The sequence below is a fragment of the Nannobrachium achirus genome, assembly GCF_963921795.1.
Source record: "Nannobrachium achirus genome assembly, chromosome: 22".
Lineage (NCBI taxonomy): Eukaryota > Metazoa > Chordata > Actinopteri > Myctophiformes > Myctophidae > Nannobrachium > Nannobrachium achirus.
The window spans coordinates 13,385,082-13,398,998 of record NC_137829.1 but is presented as its reverse complement, the minus strand read 5'-3'; the positions used below and the strand labels follow the sequence as shown (position 1 = coordinate 13,398,998).

Genomic DNA, 13,917 nt, shown 5'->3' with positions numbered 1-13,917 from the left:
TCATCAAAGGACTCATCTTCCTAAACGACCGCAAAGAGTTCAAGAAGTTCGAAAACGAGAAGAAGAAATCCAAGTGGGCAGAGGTGAAACTTCATACTACTATTAGACTAGTACTATTTTATATTACTATTGCTAATAGGGCAATGTTTTTGGAGCGGTGAAAGCGCTCCCAATAGACAGGTATGTCTGTGGCTGGCTGGCTATGTGGCTGGCTGGCTGGCTGGCTGGCTGGCTGGGTATGTCTGTAGCCTGGCAATACCTTGAGTGGCCACACAAGTTAAAGGAGGGGCGCTGTTGTGCAGGCACAAACACACACGCACGCACGCACACACACACACACACACACACACACACACACACACACACACACACACATATACACACACACACACACACACACACACACACAGATTCACCGCTCCACTTCGAACCGAGGTTTGATTTTTTTTTTTTTTGCACCGACGGATTCGTCTGGTTCCATGCTACAGTCTAGAGCTCACAACAAGTTGCATTCCGACACATTGTGAGCTATATACGGATAAATATAGTTGTAGAAGTATTAAATGGGGTTAAGCCATTTTAGACCTGAGGTTGATTCTCAAATAAACAGCTTCTAAATCCTAAGCCAAGTTCTCTGGAAAACTTAAAATATTTATTGAACATTTCGAAAGAATGTATGTTGCTATGTGCCATAGCAACAACCCCGGGGTTCCCGGATTGAAGGTTCCCAGTCTAAATGGTTGTGGTTTTGACGCTACTGTAAATTGACCAATTTTTCCCGGGAACCCCCTGGAATCCCTGTCAAGGATCCCTGGGGTTCCATGGACCCCACTTTGACCACTGCCTTACAATGGCCTCATGTCCTACCGTAACTCGAAGAAGTATGTTAATTGTGATTTAAGGATTCGACTTCATGTATCCATTCTACCCCTATGTATCATGCCGTGTTGATTTTGTCGACTAAAACTAATGGCGAAAAATGTTTTTCGACTATATTTTTTCACTGACAAAAAATTCAAACGAAGCTGTGATGACTAAAACTGAGACTAAATATACTGACATTTTCGTCAGCAAATAAAAACCAGACTAAAATGTTAGGGAGGGACTAGTGGAGAAGAGACCCAGTAGAACTAAAAGACAATTTTATGTTTGGTTGCAATGCAGGGTTGTGCTCTGAAAATTGCAGATCTACAAGCTCACAACACGTGGTGCTGCGACGCGTTGTGAGCTTGTAGATCGGCTATTTTCAGCATGCAACCAAAGGGTGGAATCAGGCATTATGACGCCATCAATGCCCGCCAAAATATCTATTTTTTTGTCGCCAAAATCAACTTTAGATTTAGCAACTAAAACTAGACTAAAACTAAAACTTTTCAGAGGACTGAAATTTGAATAAAACTAAATGATTTTTTTGTTAAAAGACAATGACTAATAGTAAATCAAAATTTGCTGTCAAAATCAACACTGGTAGCATGGATGGAAAATAACCAGAGGCGTCAATTGGGTATGGCAAGGTATGGCAGTTGCCATACCTTTGCTACACAGGGAAAACAATAAAAAGTACTTCTTAAAATAAATTCATCATGCCTGTTGCTAAGGTAAGGCAACATACAAGACAGTGATGTTGCCATACCTTAGCTTTTGCTGAACTGACGCCACTGTCATGGATGGAAAATAACGGGAAGGTTTTGTCCCTCAACAGGCTGACAACCCGCTGTTCAAGGACGCCACCACCACCACGGCCAACCCCATGTTCACCGGAGGAGAGTGAGCACTGGCACACACAGGCAATATATACTGTAACTGTATATTGTGTAGGCTACTGCCCTTGTTCTCAAATCTTTCACTTCCAGGACCCACTGTTTGATATGCATTATTAGGCCACCGATTTTTATAAAAAAAAAACTGAGAGACTGAGACTGAGAAAGAAATTCTGGTAACACCCACCCATAAGACAAATATGGGTAAATTCTTCCTCTACACAGCACTGCCACCCAAGTGTGGAATTCCTTGACCCCTTCCCTTAAAACATGTCCTTCAAAACTCCCCCGAAAATTCACCTTTCAGGAGGCCAGAGGCGGAGGTAGTTATCACTTCTCCCAGACAGGCGAGAACAAAGTATGATCACCCCCCCTTACTTTACCCCCACCCCAACTTCTTTCCCCCTTACCCTGTACATACTATAGTGTTTTATAGGCTACTTGTCATAATATAAAATGTTTTTTTATACTACTTTGTATGTTTATGAATTGAATACCAAGGACCTCCAATGGAAACAACGCCGCAAGGACTGTTTTGGAGCGTTCCTTTTAGGCAGGGCGTTTTGACTGTACTTTTGCTGTACTACATCTTTTTTTGTTTTGACTGTACTTGTGCTGTTCTACATTTCTGTCTAATGAAATATTCAATCAATCAATCAAAGACTGAGAATCAAATGTACACTGTAACATCTTCTGTATTTATTGACAAATGGTACCTAATGGGTCCATTCGGTTCCATTTATACACTCTCAGAGTTACAGACCCATAAGGGTCCATTTGGACCCCTGGTGGTCCCCAGACGCAATGTTGAGAAACAGTGCTGTTTTGCGAGCCTATTAGTATTTTTACAAACGCACTTCCCGTTGCGGTCCCCCGTGCCCCGCCTCCCCGTTCCTCTTTCGTGTATGCAGTTAGAGAGCTTATTTGTCATTTGTCGGTCCTTTGAATCTCTTAGAGACTACTTAGCCTACTTGCTGAAGCTAATTCCGCATTATGAAACCATACATGTGACAGGGAAAGAGCATTTTTTGCCTTTAACATGAACCCTAGTTTCAGACGTGGGTAGCAACGATTTACATATACTTGGGTACTGTAACTTTAAGAATAAATTGTACTTTTAACGCAACATACTTTTCACTTTTACTTAAGACATTTGCTTTTTACTTACATTGCACAAACGATTTGTCTTACATTTTTACCTTTTTTTGTATTCTTCAGAGACTTGTGTATCGTTTTATTTACACTGAGGTAGGCAGAGACCTAGAGCGCATTATAAATAGATATTGGTATATTTTAGATTCAGACCATCCTTCACTGAAATCATGTTGTTTTTTTACCACCACAAACCGTCTATAAGAGACCACCTAATCTTAGAAACATATTAGCGAGAGCTGATCTGCCCACTACTCCTCCCATCCCTATACGTTCACAGTCAGGTTCCCTCTGGTGACAGCTGTCAACACTGACAGTATAACTTAACATTTATATCAAGTTCTTCCATCATCCGCAATTTCAGACTAAGGGTGTACTTTTATGCAAGACAAAAGATGTAATAGCCTATTTGGTAAAATGTTCCTGTATATATACAGTAACTGGCAAAAACAACAAGACCCCTTAAAACCAGGATAGGCCTATGTGCATAATACTGTAGTAGTGCCATCCGGAACCATGTTTCCAGTCCAGTATCTGTCCATTTCAATCAAACTAAGCAGTGCATGTCTCTCTACTCTCAAGTACTTTGGGATTGAGGTGGTAATTAAAGGGATATTTCACTTTTTTTTTTAAAGGAAAAAAAAAATCCCGGACAGTTTTCAAGTTGCTTGATTCAATATTAAGATATTTGATATTCATTTTATCAGACACGCCCCCTTCCTATACAAACCCATTGTGACTTCAAACTCCATTTTGACCATGATAGATTCATCAAAAACACCCGTTCTTGGTTCTGGTGACTCATACTGTTTTTTCAATTACTTTTTTTTTCGTATTTTTTCTTTCTATTTTTCATTTTCCAAAAGAATTATTAAAAATAAATGAAAGAATTGTGTCTGATCAAGTAACTTAAAAACTGGGGTGCTCCCAAAAGCCTGATTAGACGATAAAATTACCAAAAGTATTTTTGTTTAAAGTGAAATATCCCTTTAATGTCCTTGCACTGTATGTGACATTGACAAGCTATTCCTTAGAAGAGAACAGTTCTTTAGTTTTGGCACAGTTCTGCATTTTGTTTCGGAGCCTAAATAAGGATTTCAGCATAACACCTTTCCTATGATTTTTAGACGCTATTGGGAACATCATGGTTATCTCACTATTTGTATTACTTTGTTTATATTACACAAAAATCATTGTCGTCTCCCACATTCTCTAGATCTGTTGACCAAAACCAAGTTCATCTATGTTATGTTTTGAAAGTGTCATGTTGTTTGGTTCATTTCAGTCCAATTCTAGTTTTAGTTATTTATTTAACAACCTTGATCCCATCCGCTCAACCTCAGTATAGATGCATGCCAGGATTGGGTCTCAAAGGCAGGAGCATCATTAAATTAAAAGATTTATGAAAAGGGATCTTTAACCCTTTTTCATTTTTTCTTGCATTTGTGCAATACTTTTTGAAGGAAAGCTTTACGATTTAGTTGTGTAAGGAAATTGTGTAAATAAAGCCGGTGATAGAGAAATATTATGTTGTGATGCAACTGAAATCAATCTATCTATCTATCTATCTATCTATCTATCTATCTATCTATCTATCTATCTATCTATCTATCTGTTACATTTGTTTATTGAATATGTCTGTGTGTATAATAACAATGTAATGATACATACTGATTTGTAATTATTGGCCTACTGGTACTACTGCCTCTCTGTTGACTTTTGTATCTGTAAAATATCACAAATAAACTAGAGATACTTTCTCTACAAACCAAAGCTTTTCATTTGGCGCTTTCCCATTTGAGGTTAGATAGGCTACTTTAAGAAAGACCACAGTGTATCTTATCTACCCAGCACAGACAAATGCCGAAACTAAGAGATTGCAGAAACCTTACCAGTTTGGTGTGTTAAATCACAAAGAATCGGCCAGTCACCATCGGCCGGTCTATATGCCGACAGTGTGTGGGGGAAATGGCAGAGCCTATTATCAGCTCCCCTGTGAAGAATTGCCAACCCATGTTGTCCTCTCCTGCCAAGCGAATAGGCCTACCCAACTCAATTCAACAGCACAATGTGACATGTCATGGTCGTATAAGACAGAACCATGCCATGTGCAACTTAAAGCCTCTGCCCTGCCCGTGCCAGCTCCCTCTATCCCCCACTCCCCTGCCCTCTGTGAGGATCAACCCCTGCTCCACAGCACAGGCCAGAGTCTCAGAGCTGAGTATGTACGGCCGCTCCTTACCTTCACTGAGCTAGTTATGTAACAGAGTCATGGGAAGCTGACTGGGGCCAGAGTCCTCCTGGAACCCACCTTACTCTGGCAGCCACTTGCAGGAACACACAGCTCAGAGCAGGGACGTGCAGAGAATGTCAAAGAGGCAGGGGCTGAAATGTCTAAAGGGCCTTTTGGTGGAAATATCAAAAATAAACGACCTGGCGACCTCCCAGCTGACAACGCGGACGTCGCGCTGCGACGTGTTGTGAGCTTGGAGGTCGGCTATTTTTGGTGCCTGATACCACACTGAACTAAGCATAATCAAGTCAATACTGGAGATGTGGCGTAACGGCATGGATTTCTACACAGAGAGGGCAATTATTTCAACCTAAGATGCTGCATTCAAGTTCAGGAGAGTTTGGACAAGGCAATTCTCTTGAATACTGCCTTCAGGTGTGGCATGGAAAGAGGGGCATTTGCATTTCTTTCACCATTGTAAAAACTGCATTCATGGTCTGGAGTCGGAGGGCACTTTTTACAGACAGATAAAAGGGCAGGGGCTCAAGCCCCCTTTGATGTACATGTGTGCACGTGTCTGGCTCAGAGGCACTGCTCTCTCTCTCTCTCTCTCTCTCTCTCTCTCTCTCTCTCTCTCTCTCTCTCTCTCTCTCTCTCTCTCTCTCTCCCTCCCTCCGCTCCATGTGTCTGGTACTCTGGTTAATGAGTTGAGAAGGAGCGGTTGACGCTTGTGGAAAGGCAGAGACCATCCAGGAGACTGTGACCTCACGCAAGCAGAGCAGGTAAGCAATGTTTGGCTGGCGGCAGGTGCCAATGTTTGTTCAGTGCTCGACCATTTCCTCTGCAGTGGCGTGGTCCTTTTGTCATCAGCTGGCTCTGTTGTGTGTGTGTGTGTGTGTGTGTGTGTGTGTGTGTGTGTGTGTGTGTGTGTGTGTGTGTGTGTGTGTGTGTGTGTGTGTGTGTGTGTGTGTGTGGTTTTGGAATAAATGCACCTCATGTCATCATCATCATAGCAAGTCAGACCATTGGAACATATCTCAATTACTCCATGGTCATGGTTGTAAAGTTTATTCTCTTCTCAAAATGAATGGACACGTTGGTGCATGATGTGTTTTGGTAGTTCTCACTGTTAGGTATTTTGTTGTGGTTTATATCATCTTTTTATAATTTCATATTGATGACCAACTGACCACCTGACCCTAAGGCACAGCCATAATGCCATGTGCAGCATTTACAAGGCCAGGCTTCTGTCTGGTAGAAATGAAGCCTTATCTACTGCCATGGAGCCTGTACCAAAAAGAAAGCTCACCATACTTGTTTCTTGTAGATCTGTTTACTGTGTGTGCTTAACCTATTCAGCGTCAAGTTCAACACAATGATTTACAGTTATTCTTAGATTGTGGGCTTCTAAGGACCGGGCCAGGTACACTCTCGTATGTAAGGATAAAACAATGCATTGCCTTGTACATGTGAGTGGGCATGTCTACTGTAAATCTGTTAGGTGCACTCTTGGTGAACTTCTCTCCCAGTGCAGGATGCATCATGTGCACATACACAAATGTGTCTATGTGTGTGCATTGATGCGTGTGTCCATAATGTACACCAGTACAGTATGTGTCTGTTGCGACGGTAGTGTCAGTAGACCTCTGTGTAACCTGCCTCAGTGGGAATGTTCCCATGTTGCTCTCGTCTCTAATCAGCAGCATTTCAGAAGGGGCTCTTGTGTCCAACAGTTGCTGCATGACTTCAGTAGAACAAAAGCTGGCAGATCGAGCCCCATTACGGACTGAACAACTTGCGGACGCACGAAGTGTATCTCAGCCATGGCCCTCTCCCACTTATTTAATGGCCTGCCGGATTCTCTTGAACTATACCGAACTGTACGGCGATAGGCCCGCGAGCCCGGTCCAAATGGACTCGTCAGAGTGCGACCATAATGGTCAGGTCATTCTGAGACAGAGGAGCCAGTGTGGAGACAGCATCAGCAGTAGCAGTAGAGAGAGAGTGGGGAGAGAGGGAGGGGATGAGGTGGAGTCAGGTGCTTTAATGCACTGGGCCCAAATCCAATTCAAACACTGGGTCGGGACCCAATTGTTTAGTTTAGAGGTAGTTTAACTAAGTTTGAATATGTTTCTTTAGACGTAACCATTCAAATACAAATATCTGTCTCTGACCTCTGCTCTGGCCTATCCTACAGTACACATGCCCACCTCAACAGAATGCTTGTTTTGATTAGATTTTTCATTTGTTTGCTGTTTTTGACAATCATTTTTTAATAAATCCCACATAATGACATGAGGATCACACGGAACAGATTTATTTATATCGCTGAGATGAAGGGAAATTGGATAATTCTCTAAGAGGACAGTATACAGCCTGAAAAGGATTCTCAATGTCACACAACTAAATATGTAGTTTGTAAATCGCTCTGGCTAAGAATGCTTCTGCATATGTTGTAATTTTATAGTAGTAAACAAAAAGGTCTGGAGACTGGAGGCTACAGTGAATATAGTTTTTGTGTAGGCCTATTTGAACAACTTTGAGGGGTGTGTGTGCGCACGTGCGAACATGCATGCATGTGTGTGTTAAAGGGTTAACATTATATGCATTCCATTTCGCATTCACTTACATTCACGCCAAATAATCCTGGATCTAAAAATGTGAGAGATTTTAATCTGCTGTTGCCACCACTTACCAAAGGGCTCACCGAGGAGTTAAACCCGATACAAAAGCCATTTTGTTTTGCTTTGAAGTCCAAGAGGTTTTGTTCTCAGGGCAAAGCGATATACCACTCATTTGAATACATACTTGATTTACAGCGTATGTTGACATGGTGCATGCTTTTAAAACAGAAATGTCAGTCACCATTGCACAGGAACAGTTTACAGTTTAGGCATTTAGCAGACGCTTTTAATCCAAAGCGACTTACAATAAGCAGATAACATCACAATAATAAACAACATGTCAGTACATCATCAACAATATAACAAATGCAAATGTATAACTATCTAGAAAAAACACAATATAATCAAAGTTCTAAAAACCTAAAAACAAAAACAAATGCTAACTAGCTTCATGTATGGTCATTGATTTTTTTCTGTAGTGCTAAGGGTTTAGGTGGAGTCTGAAAAGGTGAGTCTTCAGTCCACGGCGAAAGCTAGCGAGTGAGTCCGTTGTTGGAACATAACCTTTGAGCAGAAATGACACAATTAACATGTCATGACACAACACATTATCATATGACATAGAGAAATTCTAATGGGCATTGGGCACACATTAACCACATGAACTATAGTGTCCCTATGATGAGCATGTCATAATAGGCGAACATTAGGCCCAAAGAGCCGAACTACAAGCTCAAAGTGCTTCGCAACGTACCGCAATGCACCACTTTGTGAGCTTGTAGATCAGCTATTTTCAGCAAAGGGATTTGGTGTTGACTAGAGGAAAGAATGAAAGGGCCAAGGATTGACCCTTGGGGAACTGCAGATCGCGGTCAAAAAGTACCTAGGGTTTAAAGGAGTAGTTCACCTCTAAAAATTACTTATTTTCTATCAAGTACACATCCCATGAAACCATGAATTCATGGAGATTTCTTTGTTTTTGTCACATTCCTAAGCCAATAATTTGATGACCAGCGATGACCGGTGGAGTCTATCCGGCAGGAGATCGTCTCAGTCTGAGCAGCCAACCGTTCATCAAATAACAGTTTGATATAATAGTTAATGTATCCGTTTACCTATAAAAGTGTACTAATGTAACCCTTACGGGTCTATTCGGTTACAAGTATGCACCCTCTCAGAGTTAAATGAATCATAACTCATATGTCAAATAAGAGCAGATGTGAAGGGGTAAACAGCAGTAAAAGGCAGTGGGTGGGACGGAGTGGGAAGGCGACAAGGGTAAACTGCAGGCAGACGACAGGCACCTGTATGCATATTATCACCTCGGCTTTCCATAAAGGGCCAGTGAGGTAATGGACGATTAAAAAGGGCACTTACTGTGTGTGTGTGTGTGTGTGTGTGTGTGTGTGTGTGTGTGTGTGTGTGTGTGTGTGTGTGTGTGTGTGCACGCGCGTGCGCATGTGTGTGTGTGTGTGTGTGTGTGTGTGTGTGTGTGTGTGTACAGTGTGCAATTTTCCATGTGTGTTTCAACAGAGAAGCAGTGAGAGAGTGAGATGGGAGAGAGGGGTGAGAGAGAGAGAGAGAGAGAGAGAGAGAGAGAGAGAGAACCTGAGGCAAAGTCCATGTGCAATAAAAGATAGCTTAGCTCCACCAACATAGATCCTGTCCCATCATTCTCTGTCCTCCTCAGTCCAACTCACCCCATTCATATATCAGGTAAGTCCATCAACTTGACTCCCCAAAAAGCCATATAATAGGCCTACAACGATTTTAATATATATTTTTAAGATTAAATATACTATAAGTATGTCGGGAATACACATGTGCTGGACTATATTACAGACAATCTTTATTCACAGGCTGTCTGTACGATATGTAGGCTACTGTTATGTTTAAGCCATGTGTCATGTTGCATGTGTGTTAAACATTGTGACACCTCTGGCCTGCAGAGAGAATATACAGGAAAAGGATGTCACTGTGTGACCAGAACGCTGCATCCTGTCATTTAGCAGAAGTGAGAACACTTTTGTAATGCTGAGACTTCACACAGTAAAAAAAAAAGTGTCATTTTATCCCTTTGTTACTTCTGAGAGTATGTGTAACCAAATAAACGTAAGCCTTTGGTTACATTTGTATACCCTCTCTGCAGTTTTGTTGACTAAAATCTATGATGGAAAATGTCCGTCGACTACCTTTTTCCACTGACAAAATATAAATAAAAACTAAGCAATGATTACTAAATACTGACAACCTTTTCAACAAATTATAGTTGGCAAAATTAGTGGGCCATTCTTTGCTTGGCTGCATCACCCTGCGTGTGGGTGTCACGCTCCAAAAATTGCTGATTTACAAGCTTGTGATCAGCCTTTTTCAGCACAAAACTAAATATAAATCAGGTGTTAAAACGATGATTAAAACTAAATCAAAATTTGCTGTCAAAATGAACACTGCCTCTCAGAGTTAAATGTATACTGGAGATCTTTGTATTTAGTCTCTGACCAAGGGTCTGAATGGAAGGGATTCATAACAGTGTGTATTGGGGTGTACTGTACATCAGGGTTGTCTCTACTCATTATCTCATTATCAGTGTCATGGAAGCGAAGTTAACAACAAGTATTGAACAGCTTTGACCAGAGTGAAGCTGTCATGTCCAATACTTACTGTAGCATCCCTATTCTGTGGCTGACAGTCGCAGATCCACCATCACACTAGCATCGCAACAAGATGTGTTTGTGAGCTTGCAGATCAGCTATTTTCACAGAAGAGATTTGATGCAGAGGTGAAGATATTTAGTGTAGTGCGAAAACAGGAGGAGGGCCTCTTGGGAAACTGTATACCGGTAGTCGACTGGTGATTAAAGACGAGATTAGGCTGAGATCAAAGCAGGGTGTGGCCACAGGCACCAGCTCTCTGCAACAAGCTGTGAGATAATGTTATGGATCGATAAAGTTGTATTTTATCGTAATGACCTAATTAACTAAGGATCAGGGACAATGAGATAAAGCTTTATGGTATTACTGCTTAATACAGGTAGCCATAAATGATCCAATCTGTTGTTGACACAAGCAAATATTGTTTGAATAAATAACTGTGTGACTGTGTCCTAACGATAAAAATAAAATAAGTTTATTAGGTCAGCTTTTAGTACCAGTGGCATGTCTCCTAATTGTAGTTGAGAGGTCGACTACTGATGTTGTTGCTGTTCCTCTCCTGCTGCTGAATCTCCTGATTCTAAATAATTCTGAGGGCCACGTACGTTCAAATTCAATAAGAGTCATATTGAAACTCAGTTTGCGCTATTCTCCTATAAGCTGCTGAATGCAAAAATAAAAAATAAAATAAAATAAATAATACAATTGTGCAGGTGTACCAGTGGGAGCAATCAAATTCAAATAAAAGGGACACCAGTTAGAAATTCACAATAATATCATCATTGAAGTAGATTTTGATCACTATCTCATAGCAAACTACCGGTACATCATTTTTGTTATTAAATAAGTAGCCCTGGGAACAAGCCTATATCCTGTTTCTGTAGCGTGAGGCAGCTTGATGAACAAGTAATAATAATAATGATAACACATGAGTGCTAGGGTGGCGCAGTGGTAAAGTCCCTGCCCACCGTCACGGAGGTTGTGGGTTTGAATTCGCCTTGGTGCATCCGGCTTTGTCAGGCGTCTACAGGAACACAATTTGACCTGTGTTCGGGGGAGGTAAGAGGAGAGACTGATACTGGTCATTGCACATAATCCTACGGGCTGGGGCGGCACCTGTCAGAGGGGAGTGTTCGGTGGGAGGAGTAAGACGAAGGCTCTATGTCCTCCCGGTGGCGGCTCCTCACTGGCAGGTGAGTCGGTGGGATACAACAGCAGTGATGATGACACAGAAATGTGTGTGGGGAGGAATCAATTGACATAACAACTACATTGGGGAGAAAAAGGGGGTAAAAACTATTGGCGACTCTACATTTAGGAAAGATAATTAACATAATAATAATTATAATAGTAATAGTAAATATTAGTAAATAATAGTAATAAAAGTCACTTTGCAAAACAGAAACAAAATAAAAGTTTATAGGAAAAGAATTGTGTGGTTTTAAACTTGGTGAGGGTGAGGGCAGCTTTGATGTGAACTGGTGAGTGGCCACTGAGAAGGCCCTGTCACCTCAGGTTGGTTTCTTTGTCCTGGGGATGTCTAAGGAGGTTGGCATCACCCGACCTGAGGGAGCGGGAGGGGACGAGAGGTGGCGGGGAGCCTGGTACATGAGTCATGACCCACAACCCACATTCTCTAACCCACAACGCCTACTGGGCTGCATGTTACAAAGGTTTGTACTGCAGGGCACAGTTAATCCTTGTTGGCATAAATAATGTAATAAAGAAATAAAAATTAAATAAAGTCCAAATGGCAGCCGTTCATGAAGCTCTGGGCAAAACTGCATGAGATAGTATCTTTCCCAAAAGTAATTTAGGGTCATTTTAGCTCCAACCTTTGAACAGGTGTGTGAAAGCAACAGATTATCATCCCTGCTGTGGAGGACTATCCCCCTTCCCACTTCTTATTGCATCCAGTGGCGTACGGTAACTAAGTAAATTTACTCAAGTACTGTACTAAAGTACACTTTTGAGATACTTAATTTTACTTTACTGGAGTATTTCCAATTTCCAGTAATTTTACTTCTACTCCACTACATCTCGGATCCAAATATTGTACTTTTACGCCACTAAAATCGTTTGATAACTTTAGTTACTAGTTACTTTGCTGATATAAATTATAATATTATAAAAGATACATTAACCACTTTAGCCCCATTTTATACTTAAGCTATGTGAAGCGACACATTGTGAGCTTGTAGATTGGCTATTTTCAAACATTTGGTACTTTACTTTTCATGCTTTAAGTATATTTTGACGCCAATACTTTTATTCATGTTTAGAATTGCGGACTTTTACTTGTTTCTGATTTGCAGTATTGATACTTTTACTTAAGTAAATTATTAATACATTTTCCACCACTGCTTCCAGGTGGGGGGAACCGGACAGGCATGGTGACTCAATTACTCCATCAGTAGACCTCTGAACTGCAATTATGAGATACATAGGCAGGCTACTGATACTAAAGACTGGTCCAAGAAAATATGTTTTATGGTTAGGAGGACACAGGTATTTATTCAAACAACATTTGCTTGTATCAACAACAGAATGGACCATATGCCGGCTACATGTAATACTGTAAAGCTCCCTGGCTCCCTTAGTTAATTAGGTGAAGACCCGCCCTAATGTTGGTCCAGTCAGTTAATGGTTGTGTACTGATCTCTCACCACTATTCTTCACTCAGGCCTTTTGTTACAGTATGTACCTACCTACAGTACAGTATATTGTGTTGTATACCTTACATACGTATACAGTAGACTTTTTTTGCATTTCAAGTACATCATACATTGTCTTCCAATTACCATTACACCTAATCATCAGGGGAGACTAAACTAACAGTAATTTAATGGAAAACCAGATTATTTTCAAATAGCCTGGAATACGGAGCCAGAAAAGACAAATAATAATTTGTGCTGTCATTCGCCAGAACTAAAATGTGAACTATGTGGTTTCAGCTTGGAAGTCAATTGATACGCACTTTAATGCAACTCACTTTTCCATTGGTAGCTCACATCTAAAGATGGTTTATGTGGTAATGTTATGGGCTTGGCAAAGGATTTATCATAGTGTATGCCATCTTTGTGTTGGGTAGTGTCAGATTAATTTATTATTATTATTACTTACTATTATGTTATTATTCAGTTTCCATATTGGATAAATTAACTTAATAGCAATAGCGTTAACTGTTTTCTATGCAATACTACGATGCTTTTAAGGGTTTAATTTTTTAGCAAAGGGTTGTTCTGCGGTCTGACTGACAATGACACAGTTTGAAAGAGTACAGACGGAGAACAAACACAACAGTGTACCTTTTATGGTCATCTGTTTGTTCATCTCCGCAGCTCCTCCTCCTTCAGTTCATAATAGCATTATAGTTGATACAAATTTTCAATTATTGTAATGCTTGATGACTTCTAGTTTTTACCAAACAGATTTTTTTGTTGTTGATAGAATGTATTTATTTATAATGTTAAAACGTATCCACTTATTATTCATGC

General features: G+C 40.7%; 1 protein-coding gene across 1 annotated transcript in view; it reads left to right on the top strand.

Moving 5' to 3' along the window:
- The window catches only part of itgb2 (integrin, beta 2), a 17,286-nt gene extending 12,739 nt beyond the window's left edge, over positions 1-4,547 (top strand). The window contains exons 15-16 of the mRNA XM_080753228.1: positions 1-83; positions 1,703-4,547. The exon at positions 1-83 is cut by the window's left edge and continues 84 nt beyond it. Coding sequence (XP_080609354.1) covers positions 1-83; positions 1,703-1,771 — 152 coding nt within the window. The 3' untranslated portion in view covers positions 1,772-4,547. The remainder of the gene's footprint in view (positions 84-1,702) is intronic.
- Positions 4,548-13,917: the final 9,370 nt, after the last annotated feature.